This window comes from Paracoccidioides brasiliensis (assembly GCF_000150735.1).
Source record: "Paracoccidioides brasiliensis Pb18 unplaced genomic scaffold supercont2.3, whole genome shotgun sequence".
NCBI classification, from domain to species: Eukaryota; Fungi; Ascomycota; class Eurotiomycetes; order Onygenales; family Ajellomycetaceae; genus Paracoccidioides; species Paracoccidioides brasiliensis.
In genome coordinates this window covers 3214078-3227265 of record NW_011371360.1, presented here as the reverse complement: position 1 = coordinate 3227265, position 13188 = coordinate 3214078, and the positions used below count along the sequence as shown (strand labels likewise).

The 13188-nt window shown below is 45.3% G+C and overlaps 6 protein-coding genes across 6 annotated transcripts; 2 read left to right on the top strand and 4 right to left on the bottom strand.

Annotated features, from left to right (window-relative positions):
- Positions 1 to 374: 374 nt before the first annotated feature.
- PADG_03361 (uncharacterized protein) lies at positions 375 to 1160 on the bottom strand (the record flags this gene model as incomplete). The annotated part of the gene is made up of 2 exons (XM_010760532.1): positions 375 to 589; positions 683 to 1160. The coding sequence occupies 2 exons, from the start codon at positions 1158 to 1160 to the stop codon at positions 375 to 377; spliced, it is 693 nt and encodes a 230-aa protein (XP_010758834.1).
- An 891-nt stretch (positions 1161 to 2051) lies between these two features.
- PADG_03360 (uncharacterized protein) lies at positions 2052 to 3874 on the bottom strand (the record flags this gene model as incomplete). The annotated part of the gene is made up of 2 exons (XM_010760070.1): positions 2052 to 2385; positions 2472 to 3874. The coding sequence occupies 2 exons, from the start codon at positions 3872 to 3874 to the stop codon at positions 2052 to 2054; spliced, it is 1737 nt and encodes a 578-aa protein (XP_010758372.1).
- A 277-nt stretch (positions 3875 to 4151) lies between these two features.
- PADG_03359 (uncharacterized protein) lies at positions 4152 to 5830 on the top strand (the record flags this gene model as incomplete). Its single annotated transcript, XM_010760069.1, has 2 exons — positions 4152 to 4365; positions 5472 to 5830. 2 exons carry the CDS (start codon positions 4152 to 4154, stop codon positions 5828 to 5830), a joined length of 573 nt encoding a protein of 190 aa, XP_010758371.1.
- A 556-nt stretch (positions 5831 to 6386) lies between these two features.
- PADG_03358 (uncharacterized protein) lies at positions 6387 to 6755 on the bottom strand (the record flags this gene model as incomplete). The annotated part of the gene is made up of 1 exon (XM_010760068.1): positions 6387 to 6755. The coding sequence occupies one exon, from the start codon at positions 6753 to 6755 to the stop codon at positions 6387 to 6389; it is 369 nt and encodes a 122-aa protein (XP_010758370.1).
- Positions 6756 to 7713: 958 nt separating this feature from the next.
- On the top strand, positions 7714 to 8694 carry PADG_03357 (uncharacterized protein; the record flags this gene model as incomplete). Its single annotated transcript, XM_010760067.1, has 2 exons — positions 7714 to 7807; positions 7859 to 8694. The coding sequence occupies 2 exons, from the start codon at positions 7714 to 7716 to the stop codon at positions 8692 to 8694; spliced, it is 930 nt and encodes a 309-aa protein (XP_010758369.1).
- Positions 8695 to 11929: 3235 nt separating this feature from the next.
- Positions 11930 to 12837, bottom strand: PADG_11592 (uncharacterized protein; the record flags this gene model as incomplete). Its single annotated transcript, XM_010760745.1, has 2 exons — positions 11930 to 11986; positions 12613 to 12837. The coding sequence occupies 2 exons, from the start codon at positions 12835 to 12837 to the stop codon at positions 11930 to 11932; spliced, it is 282 nt and encodes a 93-aa protein (XP_010759047.1).
- Positions 12838 to 13188: the final 351 nt, after the last annotated feature.

The following is a 13188-nucleotide window of genomic DNA, read 5'->3' as shown; positions in this document are numbered from 1 at the left end:
TGCACCCGATGACTGACTGAGCTTTGCTTGATTTTTGACCTTTGAGAGCTTTCCACGTATAGTGTTCACGGATATATTCCCCCTTTTATGATGTGACTTTTATATTGATTAAATCGCATGTATTCGTTAAATTTTGTCAGAACCCTTTACCCTTTATATCGATTCACTACCTAGGCAATTATCTGTCTCCAGTAAAGTCCATATTGAGGACCCATATGATAAGCCACTTCTCACATCTTTGGAAATTCCCCAACCCCCCCCCCCCGGTATTTCTTTTCCACCTACTGAGAAACTCTCAGTCATCAGGATCATCAGATTCATTGCTGTAATGTGGATGTAGCCACTGTAATGGTTCAGGAGCGCGTCCTCAAGTGCTAGCGATAGTGTATCATCAGCAAACCCCTTCCGGACTCCCGCGGTCGCATCTCGAGAGATGAGCCATCGTAGGACGACTTTTGGTCCATATACACCACATTTTGAAGAACGACGTTGTTGGTATTGGCTCCTCTGTCGAGCAGGAAACCCATTGCAGAGATTGACTCATTGCTCACTGCTATGTCGACGGCAATGGGGTTGAGTATGAACTCATCTGAATCGGAGGCACGCTCCAGAATCAAACCCATTATTTAAGGTTCGTTGCCTCTGATCTCCTGCAAGAAGCATGGATGTAGCTGGCGGTCACATAGTTTTCCATCTCCTTCCAGGATGATCCTGGCGATCCGCGCATTAGCGGTTCTAATCGCTATTACGATGGCCATACGCTTGTCATTGGGATTGCGTAGACCACCTCTCTCAACCATGAGACGTACGAAGTCTTCATGGCCAGCCATGAGAGCGGGAACGATTACCGGAATAGAGTCGATTGTCTTTGAATCAGGGTCCTCGTCGTATTCATCGAGGAGTTTGCGGGCTGTGTGGACATTACCCGTCTTAGAGGCTTGGTGGAAGATGGAGCTGGTATCCGCACCCAATCTCTCGAGGATGCGTGCATGCAGACGGTCGGATGTTGTAGCGTCTACTAATGACCTCGCGTCCCAAAGTACCGGGTTGAGTATGGAGCAAAAGTGGCGGCTGGTTTGGATGAGGGAGTTTAGGTCTGGCGTCACAAGCTCAAAGGCAAGCTCGTAGATGAGCTCGATGGGAAGGGAGGAGAGAGACATGGCGAGTTACTGGAGTGTTGTATGAGTGATAGTTGTTGTATGGGTGGGGGGACTTGAAATATTGTATATCTACGAAGATTTTTGTAATTTTGCGAATAGCGAAATCATTCCTGTTGGTTCACCTTTTAGTGAGGAGGGTATATCCTCGAAATTTATTCAGCGAAGATATATTATGGTCTCTTTTCCTGAAGATCCCGCGCATAATTTTCCTATGTCTTGATGTCCACGATCTGACCCATTTTGTAGAAAGCCATGATCCCAGCGCCACCCAAGGCACTAGGTATTTAGGTAGTTATCCATCTCATTAACTTGATCGAGAGTCGGCGGGAGGATTTGGTCACAGCTAACTCCTGGGGCTTGACCGTAGCACTCTCGATGCCAAAAGGCGCCTTGAGTTAGTTAAAGAGTCATGTCACAGAATGATGAGTCAATTTTATTTTGGTGGTTAGAAGGGGCTTCAACGAAACGGGTCTGAATTATGCACAAGCAGCTGCTGAGGATCTTTCTTCTGGCTGCGAAAATGACTCAACATCCGCAATTGGCGGGCAACAAAATAAAAAGCACGTAGCAGGAAAGCTGATGTAGCAGGAAAGCTGATGTAGCTATGCTCTTAATGGTTAGAAGTTCAAGCTCTCATCGAGACACATAATAGTACATACAGGCATAGAGAAGGGGAAAAAAAGGCACATTTGCTGGATAGTGGGAATATCTAGGCAAACGAGACAGGAGCAAACGAACAACAAACCCTCCCATATAGAGCTTATTTGAAAAAGCAAATATAAAGCGTAACGATGTCAATTCAGCCAAGGAGAAAATCTTCTTTCGTTTTGTAAATGGAAGGGTGCGAAAGAGAAAAAAAAAAAAAAGAAAAGAAAAAAAAGCAAACCAAATCTAGGACTGTCTATCGCTGCTGAGCCTCCACGCGCGCAGAGGTAGCTGCTGCACCTTGAGTACAGCTGGTTTGATATAGAGGAAAAAGGTAACTGAGCCAATGATCACACATAAAATGTTGGTGGTATAATAACCATCACGATACACCTGGCAAACGCCCTTGCCGGCCTCGCAGCGGTGCTTGTCAGCCTCGAGCGCACAGGAGAATGGCGCAGTGATGGGGTCTGTTATGCCTTCGGATGTTTCTGTGGGTGGGATGCAGGTCGCGCGGGTGAAGAGGTCGACGAGCTTGAGAACGAAGATTTTTGGGAAGGTTCCGCCAAGATTGGAGACGCTGTGGTATATCTGTTAGCTATAACTTGAAGAAAATTCCCAAAGTCATTGGGACTGAGGAAATAGGAAGAAAGCATTGATACGCACGTTGCGAGAAGGGTCATGTAAGTGCCGCCGATAACAGGGTCGGCAATGCGTGCGTGGAAGGCTGAAACGGCTACGAACATGACAGTCATCATGTAAGTGGACAAGACATGTTCGCCAATAACCGCCAGGAGATACCAGAGCGGCATTGGTCCACCGCCACTTGGGAAAATCATGACAACGGCCTGCGCAAGAAGCGCGGCGAAGAGTCGGGCGACAAATGCCCAGCACCAAAGTCTCATTGGGGTATACTTGTTGGACCATTTACCAGCATAGTATCCCAGGCCGATCTCAAACGGAAAGTCGATTAGGACGACAAGAGCCATGTTCTCCTGACCGAAACCCTTTTCAATTAGTTTTAGGCTGGTTACAGCGTCGTTGGCTTGAAAACCAATTTTGGCAATCAGGTGGACGATGATGATGGTGTGAATGTTTTTCAGCTTAAGAACGCCCCACATGCTCTTGTATACGGCAAGAATGCCATCGCGATCGTTCGATTTCTCCTCCTTCTTCCGGAGAGCCAGGGCTATGGTCACAATGAGATAGAACCATCCCCAGAAGGTTAAATAGCCTCCCAGGGTTACGAGACCGACGCTCTGCTCCTGGCTGCGGAACCATCTGTTGGCGAAATCTTTGGAGTTCAACGCCAAAAAGACCGTGTATGAAAGAAACTGCCCTGCGGTGAGCCCCACGGTCTGCGCGGAGGAAGCATAGGAGATATTCTGAGGTGACAGGAGGGAAATCGCCCATCCATCGACAGCAATATCTTGAGTCGCGCACAGAAATACTAAAAGGAACCACCAACCGGTAAAGCTCCAGACACCAGCACCTCCATTTTCACCGGCTGCCACCATCATCTTATTTATGTTTTTCCCTAGATACAACATGGAAAACCCAGATATCAGCTGGATAGGTGCGATCCAGCTTTTCCTTCGTCCGAATCTTCGACTCCACACAGCGTCCACGATCGGACTCCATAACAACTTCAACGAATACGGGTATGACGCGAGGGAGAAAATGCCGATTTGGCCGTATGACAGGTAGGGTTTGAGGAGAAAAGGTACCGATCCGCCTGCTAGACCCATTGGAACCCCTTGCAAAAAGTAGAGTACACATAATAGCACAAAATTCCGCTTGTCGTGTATGGGCAGATCGCGGAAACTCGTAGTAACCATGGCTGGTGTCCGCGGAGTGGGCAGCCCCTCGTCGAAGGTGAAGCTTGATCTATTCATCGGCCGAGCCCTTTCTGTTGCAAAATTGTCCTTCCCCGGCATGTCAACGTTGAAATTCATATCGCCGTTGGATTGCTGCCCGTTTTCGCTGCCTCTGCCTGTTACGACTGACAGGCCGGGCCTGCTGGGGGGGGAGCGACGTTTGAGGGATGCGTTCTTCTTAGCGCGCTTCATCTGTATTCAAGTTAAATATCTATAGACACCCGGAGTTTGAAAGGGCGCCGTGTTCCTGGTCACTATCCTTCGTAGAGCGGAAAATATTTGTTGGAATTCCACAGTCCCTCCGTCTTCTTACCGTCCTTTCAATTTTCCAAGGAATTTCCTTTAATTGTGCCAAGGACGAGATTGTTTCTCCAGCACGCAGCAGCAGAAGGATTTACGGCGTCGTTAAGCTGCTCTTCGGCGCAACTTAGGGGTTAGGGCTGGAAGTCCAGGTGCTTGGTCGAGTTCAATGAAACGGGCTGACGACTCGAAACTCGGAGAAGGCGAAGGGAGGGATGCAAGCGGGAGAACGCAAGTGGAACGGGAGGAGAGGAGGACGTGGGCAGAGTTGACAGGCTCATCAGAGAGAGGCAGCAGCCAAGTGTTTGAGTGGCAGATGGGATCAATTAATAGAGGCAAACTGGCCTCTCGAAGCTTGGTTATTTGGCTCGTTAACTTCGATGGTAACATTTTATGCGGATCATGAAAAAAAGTATCGACTAACTATTAAAAGTTACAGTTAGTTAGTTACCATTCATTCTGTTTAAAATTCTTTTAATTTTTTAAAGGGTCGCCAGAAAATGAACTGAACAACTTGACAACGCAATGGCGCTTGATCACACATTGAGCATGTAGTTCAAACACGGCTAGTTAACTATACAGCGTGGATTGATGTCGATCACGCCCTGTTGGCTACATGTACTATAAAGTGTGTATGGTTCAGAGTAACTACATAGTTGTTTGTTTCATTGAACCGCTGAAGAGCGATGGCGTTGAACACGCCCTGCTAATTAGTTAATTACATCAGATCCTGGTTAGCTGGAGCCTGGCAGCAGGTTCAGATGTTGGGATAACCCAGCTCCCTAGCTATAACTAGTTATGTCTTACTCCCAAAGACGATACCAGAACCCTTCCGGTGTCGGTAAGAGAAGTGCACCATCTCTCCATTTTAGGTGGAGAACTGGACGTCCAACGTTCATTATTCCATTCTCCCAACCTGCCATAAAGATATTCACACATACACATCAATGGATCTACTACCTAATCAACCTGTCTATGCGATGTTGCCATTCCCCGTTTCTTCAATTAATAGCAGTCGTCTGCTTCTTCGACCCATCGTCAACTCCAATGCTGCAGCGCTATTTGCCATTCGTTCAACGACCAGAAAGTGGCAGCAAATAAGTCGGGTCCCCTATCTTTACTCTTCAGGAGCTGGTTTAACCGGCGTCTAAGAAGCCTTTACAAAAGTCGTATGCCAAAAATATATATATATATATATATATATATATATATATAAATAAAATAAAATAAAATAAAAAAGACAGAAATATTGCAGAAATATGCATTGAGGAAGGGGGTGAAATAGAGATCATCGCTAACGACGATATATTCATCAGTCACCCCAGCACCCCACTCAAATCAATCGAGGAAACCCGAGAATGGATGACATCTAAGTTATTTTAAAGAGGGCCCGCCGGATGTAAATTGGACATTCTTTCAACTTTGCCATCCTGGACAAGTCAATTCCCGATGCCCAGGAACGACTTATTGGCTACTTGAGCATCAACAGGCTACTTCCCAAGTCCTGAAATTGGGTATTCGATTCTCCCCCAATTTTGGGGCAAGGGATATGCGACGGAAGCATTGCAGATGGTGATGAAGACGTGGTGGGATCTTCCAAGGCGGAGTGTTGTAGCGGGTTGTGGTGAGGGACCGGATGGCGCAGGCACTGGGAATGGGGATGGAGACGCGGAGAAGGTTTACGCCGTTTGCAAGACAGCAAATCATGCAAGTTGCAAAGTGCTGAGAAAGAGCGGGTTTGAAGTCGTTAAGGAGGTGTACATTTGTGTGGGCTATGAGAAAGCCGAAGGCATAGAGCGCGCTCGACAAAAAGGCCTACGGAAGGACAGGGTTTATTATTTATATTGAATATAATATTTTTTCTAGCAGTAGCTGAGAGTGTATTGAAAAATATCAAAACAAGACATATACATATACACGGATTATCACTGGCCAATTAGGTATGTGTAACGTGCATGGTATTGCAAATGATTAGAACTTCTGAAGATCAAGAGAAACAACATGGCTATTTCTCGGTGGCTCCGTCTGCGTCCAACAATCCATATACAGATTGATAACGATAAGGTAAGCCCTCTGGAACACCGGAGAAGACCTCTTGTGCTGCTTCTGACAACCCTTCCCAGTGAACGTTCCACAAGCTGCCGCCGCTCTGCGTCAAAAAAAAAAAAAAAAAAAAAAAAAAAAAAACTATTTGCTATTGATGGTTTGGCGCCCTGGATACTGGTGAGGGAGTGCTCCACGGCTTGATTTTATCGAGACCACCAACGCAAAGGGGAAATGCAACTTCTTGATGCCGCCGTCTGGTTGTCATTTGTACGCCCGGACTTGCGGTAGGACATCATCTAAAACCAATCATTATATTTAAACCCAACTACTTCTGTCAAGAGGAATTGTATGCACTTAGCTATAGTTGTGTGCTTGATAGCTGTAACCGACATGTCCAATGCCATCTCCTGGGTTTAGCTCGTAAATGTGTTTCAAAATCAAAAACTAGGGGTCCCCATTTGGTAGAGAAAATTTCCGTACCAGGCTCTTCCTCTTCCACACTTGTATGGAAGCCGCTGAAGGCCTCAAAATTCGGCTTCTTCCCGCTGTCAGTTGGTTTGACGTGCAGACTATTGCGGAAGCCCCTTGTAACCCCTTCGTTCCTATTGATGAAGGAGAATCGCGCTCCACGTGTATCGCCATCAGAACGGTCCCAATCCCAGAAGACTGAAGGGGATGTCTGTTGTCTGTTGTGTCCGCAGTAGTGGTAATGCACTGGGGATGCCATTACTCTGTATTGACATCGTCGTAGCCGTCGATGTCCTCCCAAGTAAAGGCGCTGGGGGTGTTTTTAACCGTGGGAGAAGATTTGGATTCCTGTGGTTGAATTTTGCGAGGACTTGTATGACCGATATGACAGTGAGGGCCTTGCCCAGGTTTGCAATAATGCTAGAGTAGCTGGTTGTTTTGAGTTGGTAGTTATTGGCTGTCATGTTTTGAAATTCTAGTTGGCAACAGGCAGAGGGCTGCTACCGTTGTCAAGAGGAGATATTTGCGGACTAACTACCATAGCTATTGGCAAGGCAGAAACTGGAAATATGGTATTTTCAGTTCATTTTCATGGTGGGAACGGCAGTGCCGAGGTTATATACCAAGGCAGTTACATATTCCTGGTTAACCACCAGAGATTGGCATTTGTCCATCTGTTCGTGAATTACTTCTTGGGAATCTATGGTGCTTCGTACCATGCTTGAAACAGCCACGCAACACAAAAGTTGATCCTGAACTGGTAATTGATGGTACTTTATGGTCAACCAAGGCCTGCGCCTCGTGTAGTCGGTCGCAAAAGTTCTGAATCATAGCAATTGAATGGTGTCTTTTTTCTCCGTATTGGCGGAAGATACTGTGGAGCGTGTGAGTTGTATGAGATTATCGCCATCTTTTTATAGGGGCAGCAAGTTATGGTAAATTTCAATACATATCGAGCAAAATTTCCAGATGTATCAAAAATACGCAGCCTTCCGGTAATATGGGGTGTGTATTTTAGTTACATTACTCAACTGCCGACCTTTTGCGTAATTGTGGAATAAAACGTCTTGGCATCAGCCATCATCATCAAACACAAAAACACACTACCACGCACGAAAATAAAACAGCATCATACGGCATCATCCTTGGTGAAGGGGCTACATACCGCATCTCTAGGACAGTCCCAGTCCTGCATCTTTGTAATATATGCTGTGGCCATGTCTGCCGATGCTCAGACTACTGCTTCACGGCTTGTAGATGAAGACGTATCTAATAGCCTTGACGACGAGATCGCTGCGATCCGTGCTGAGAGTTGGTTTCCCCCACTGTCATGACATGCATGGTTGCTGACAGCATTGATAGTCCGCAATCTCACCAATCGAAGGCAGTTCCTTTCATCAAGTCTCCTGTGTACAAATGTCGTTCAAGATGCGTTTCGCCAACATGTCCCGTCCGGACTGGAAAAGGATATCGAACCCATCATCCTAAACAATGAAAAGCACAACCAAGTCAATCACCATCGCATTGCATTCTCCGCAACATCTTTTCCCTTCAAGGACCCTTCTCCCCACTCAAAGTCGCCAAATTTACTAGGCATTCGAATTGACATCTGCACGCGTCATGGAACGTTTGTTAAGCCGTACTATTTGCTCTTGAGACGCGTTGGTGGGCAAGATAAGAAATTTCTCCAGGTATATCGCCATACCATACCTATATTTATCCCCTTGGATCAACTGGAGCAACGATACCTTGCTGTGCCTCGTGGGGATAGTGAATTGGGGAAAACGCCCAAGCAACGCTTGCCTAGGCTGGTGCGGGAATTAAGGAGGGAGCTGGTCGCGTGGCATTTGCGTTGTGATGCGCTCGGATGGCTGCAGGAGGAGCTTGGAATTTCCAGCCAGAATGGGAAGCATGGGGTTCCGTCTTCTCCACACCATCCTTCTGATGATCGACCGCCTAAAAATGGGCTGGGAATCGTGTCCGTTGCTGCAACTGCCCTGGACACGAGATACATTCGGTTAGAATGGCAGGATGGTCGTGTCGGTCGGATAAAGCTTTCCAATGAAGGTCTTGTGGAAAGAGCTATTGTTATTGGCGATGAAGGAAGAGATAAGACAATAGAAAACTTGTTCACAGGAGGGAATGGGAGGATCGAGAGTGTCATTACAAGGTTACGCGGCTTCTCAGAGTCTGGCTGACTTGTCCACACATTGCCGACGATTCAGAATAGCTGAAAACTTATCTTTATTATGCTGTCATCTCCGTCTCATTCTAGATCATGCCATACCTCTTTGAGATCAGTTCTCCTAGACTGGATCCTGATTGGTACCGTGGCTTTTGCCCGCGTTTCACTCCGACATTCCATGTGCTGTTTGTTTAGGTTGGGATCTAGTCTCTTTCCCTTCATTTGTACTTGGGTTTTTCTGTGAAACACACACATGACAGTGATTATGACTCCATCATAGTAATATTGGTTTTCGTGTGGATTCGAGAGTAGTCGTAGCATTTCATATATATGATATCTCTCTCCACTGTTATGTAACAGTTGATCCAGTCCATCTAGAGCCACCACAACCCGTTCTTTGAAGAACAATAGACGTTTGGGGGTCTTGCTGGCTCGATCGCTCCCGTTTCATTTCATGATTCGTAGTGATCTTTGTGTAGGGAAAAGGGGCTATCAGAGGTGATGATTTCTCTAATATCTGGTGTGCGTTTACATTTTGACTAGCAGGAGACGAAACACTGGGCTGAAGGGGATAACAACTGGTTGGAGAAATACCGAGCAATTTTATCTACTAGCAAACGTTATCGGAGGTGTAGGGACTGGATGATTAGGATGGAATTGACGAGGTATTGGAGGAGTAGTGAGAATCATTTTTAAAAGAGAGAGATTCCGCTGCAATTGTTCTCTTCATTGTGCCATATCATGGACTGTCTTGACGCCTGCCAAACTATTATTCCATCATCTCTCGTGAAGTATTTCTGCCAATGGTAGAGCATTCTTTTACCGCATCACGCATCATATAATCAATCTCACTATATGTCTTATGCATAAGTTCAACTAATGATGACCTGACGCATTTTTTTTTTATCTTCTCTGATATGCTATACTCTCTGCCGAATTGGATTTGGAGCCCAGGAATTGCACCAAGCTTTATTATCCTGATCCTGGCTAAGCGCATTGTGGCAATGGCATCCGCAATATCTCATACACCGCTAAGGACTAATTCTTCACACTCCACAGGCCCGTTAAACCCGTTGTTGTCGACGGAATTAACCCAGTTTAAATATGTCTAGGGAGTTCCAAAGATTATTGTCTCTATATCATTGTAGCCTTGATTTCGAAATTATTGTACTACTGCTTGAAGGCTATCATTGAGTCTCTGAACGAGTTTCTAAGTCTGGAATATGTACGCAAGATATTGGCATATAGTACTCAGGTTTTAAATCGAGATGCCTCTTTCACACTAGGTGATTTGTCGTCGAAGGTAGTTAGTTATTAGATACATGCTTACATATACACCACCAAATAAGTGCCATTATATTCATAATTCCAGGCTTTTCCATGAGCGGCAGCAAGCGGAAAATCAACCTCAACAATCTTGAAAAGCTGGTTACACAGATTTTGCATTGGTCCCTGACCGTTCTGGAGTTATCCTGGTGATCGCGGAAGACTCTTGCATGAGTGGACAGTGAATTTAAGCTTAAATCATTAGCACCAGCCACGGCAGAGATCCGAAACTAATTTCTTACCCGCTTAGGTGTGTTGGAGGATTATATCGGAGTCAAAATATTCTGATAAACTATTCATGCAAACAACAACGCTGCTATTGTTATTTCCCTTTGACAATTAGTAATGTGTTTGATCATGAAGGTGTTTACAAGGGAAGTGAAACCCGAATAATGATTTTGATTCACGTCATTGTTGACTTGATGCCGTCATATTGAATTGAATAGAAACAAAGAGTAAACTGAGAAATTGGTGATTTATTTGTATACATGTCAAGCTGGAAAGGAAGGGCTGGATAAACTGAAGTATTCACATACACCATTGATTCATTCATTTTACTAAGTAAGTAGCGTCCGCTTCAAATCCTTCACCACACATTAGCGAAGCAAATCAGGAGCCGATACTTTATCTTATATCTCTTTTCCTTCATTTCCCATTTCCTCACCCTTTCATCCTTATTACTACCATCTTCTCAAATCCTCATCCGAACCAAAAAAAACATCTAATAACTACGTCGATTAAAACCACCACTTCAACCCACCCGCGCTCCATGGTGGAGCCATTGCCCAGAGTACCGATTCCTTCTCTCCTTTGTTCTTTGTCTCTTTACCTACCTCGAATTTAGAAGCTCCAATTACAATGGTGCGTATTTTCGAGGTGACAACATTAGCCACTCCGGGTAATCATAATCTTGCTCGAGAGCTAAAGCTGCTGGCAGTCACCCCTTGATGGCAAAGACCAAACAGTGCGTTAATGTCAATTTGAGCTAATTCAATGTATGTGATTTGATTTGATTTGATGGGACCCATTGTCTCTTCTTCTTGTTCTCTTCGTTTGAACAATGTTTTACAATGCTGGTGTATTTCCCAAATATCACTGAGATGATGCTAAATCAAACTTCACAGTGCTCAGGGAGAGAGGCGTTACGCGCGATGCAGAGTAGTGCCTCAAGATCCTGCTGCGCCGCAGGCCTGCACGGTAGGCAGGACCTAGCGTGTATAGGGTGGTTGGGGAAAGGAAGGGAGGGAGAGACTGGAAGAAAGTGGGAGATAGATGATGCCACTGCCAACGCTGATTCCAAATAAAGCTTCTTGAACGTATCCAAGAGCAGATAGGTAAAGAGAGAGAAAACCTAAATAGCCTTGGATTATAAGGAGTAGGACTGGATCATAGTGAGTTTTTAAGTCTTAACACTGAACCACCCCCAAGCGATAAAACAACGAAGATATTTCAATTCAGGGCACTCTACCGGCCATGCGAGAGCGAGGAAAAGGGGGATTTCTGATGATTTGGGCCGGTGTGTGACAACGAGCCAACGCTAAAGCCGCACCTTAAAACGATTTTCTTGGCATCCAACCATGGAAACCGTTTGTTCGGGCCGCGGCGCCGTATTCAAATTGACAAACTTAAATCAACCAGATGCAAACACTGGACGGTTGTAGTATCCGAGAGGGGGCCTGGCAGATGGCATGGGGTGGTGTCTGGGGCCCTCTCCTACAGGAGATAGCAGATGTTAGAATTTGGCTACATTTAATGCGTCTTTGCAGAGCTGAGAGCTTAGTCTTTATCATGTTCCACGGCTTTGTCAAGACTATCCCCCTGCTGCCTGCACGAGAGCAATACCTCTGTGAATCATGTACGGCACAATGTTTCACTTGGGATCGAAATTCTGACAGCAAATTATGCACCGCGGATTGGACGGATTAATCATCATATTTGAGAGCGCATCTAAAATTGATCTGGTCCTCTTGGCATTCATACTATTGTATTTGAAAGACAATATTGTTATCCAACAGGAGGAAATCTTTGAACATGACCTTATATGGTTATTTATTTTGCACCAAATATTACATGTGGAAACTCACTTATCAATCTTTGTCAGATATGGATTACCTTTGTGTGAGAATCGGACCTAGTCCCATTAATGAATATCCACCAAAAACCGCGTCAAAACTCCCTCTTACCCTTTTTCTTTCTTATTTTTGCGAAATTTGGAATTAGTAGCTCTAAAACACACCACCAAATTGAGTTTTGCAAGTAATTTAGCAGTGAAAGACAGACATACAAGAGCGTGGGAGTGAAGGGGCAACTCGTAATTATAAATAAGTCACAAAAATCTGCAGGGAACTACAGGACGACAACAATGATGAATGATTTCTAAGCCAATGAGATCCCACACTCTGCATGTTTGATAATCTTACTATGACACTTATCTACACATAAGTGATAGTGATATTTGTGCCAGAATGTAGATTACTGCATTCAATCACACCATCTATCAAAATGAAACTGTACCCCTCAACCTTTTTGATGCTAACATCTTCTACTTCCAGCTTTCCAAGCTAAACTCTATAGGTGTGGGCAATTCACTATGCACATTACATACCATAGCCATACCAATCATGGCATTATCTACGCTCAGACCCAAACCGTGCCCTCGCTTGCAATCACTGGAAAGGAAATGAAGATGATGTCCCGCAACAAGAACCCCTGCCAAGCACCTGGGGACCAGAATCCCAACAACAGAACCTTCGATAACTTCATAATTGACGCGCTGGTTACTATCAAGGTCCGACAGAGGTTGCCCGTTATGCTGCTGCCCTCGAATCATCATCGATGAGAATTTGCTCTACTACGATATGATACGAAGAGAATGTCAGCTTGCGGCATTAATTGATGTAAGGATTTCATCAATTGATTTCTTGTCCTGCGGCGTCTGGTTGGACTCGGGTGTGCGTGGGGGAGAAATGAGTTGCCACATCGCTGGAATTTGATTGTCCATGAATGCGTCTCACATGACCCTCTCTGTCTGTAACTGATATATCTTCCCATCGAGAAGGACTAGGTCTCCATCTATCTGAGCAAAACGTTCCAATACTCTCGTTCCTTCGGCTATAAGCTTGGACGCTGTGATTGTGCTTCGCACATCCCTTCCATTAAGGCGTTCAAAGGGAGTATTGGT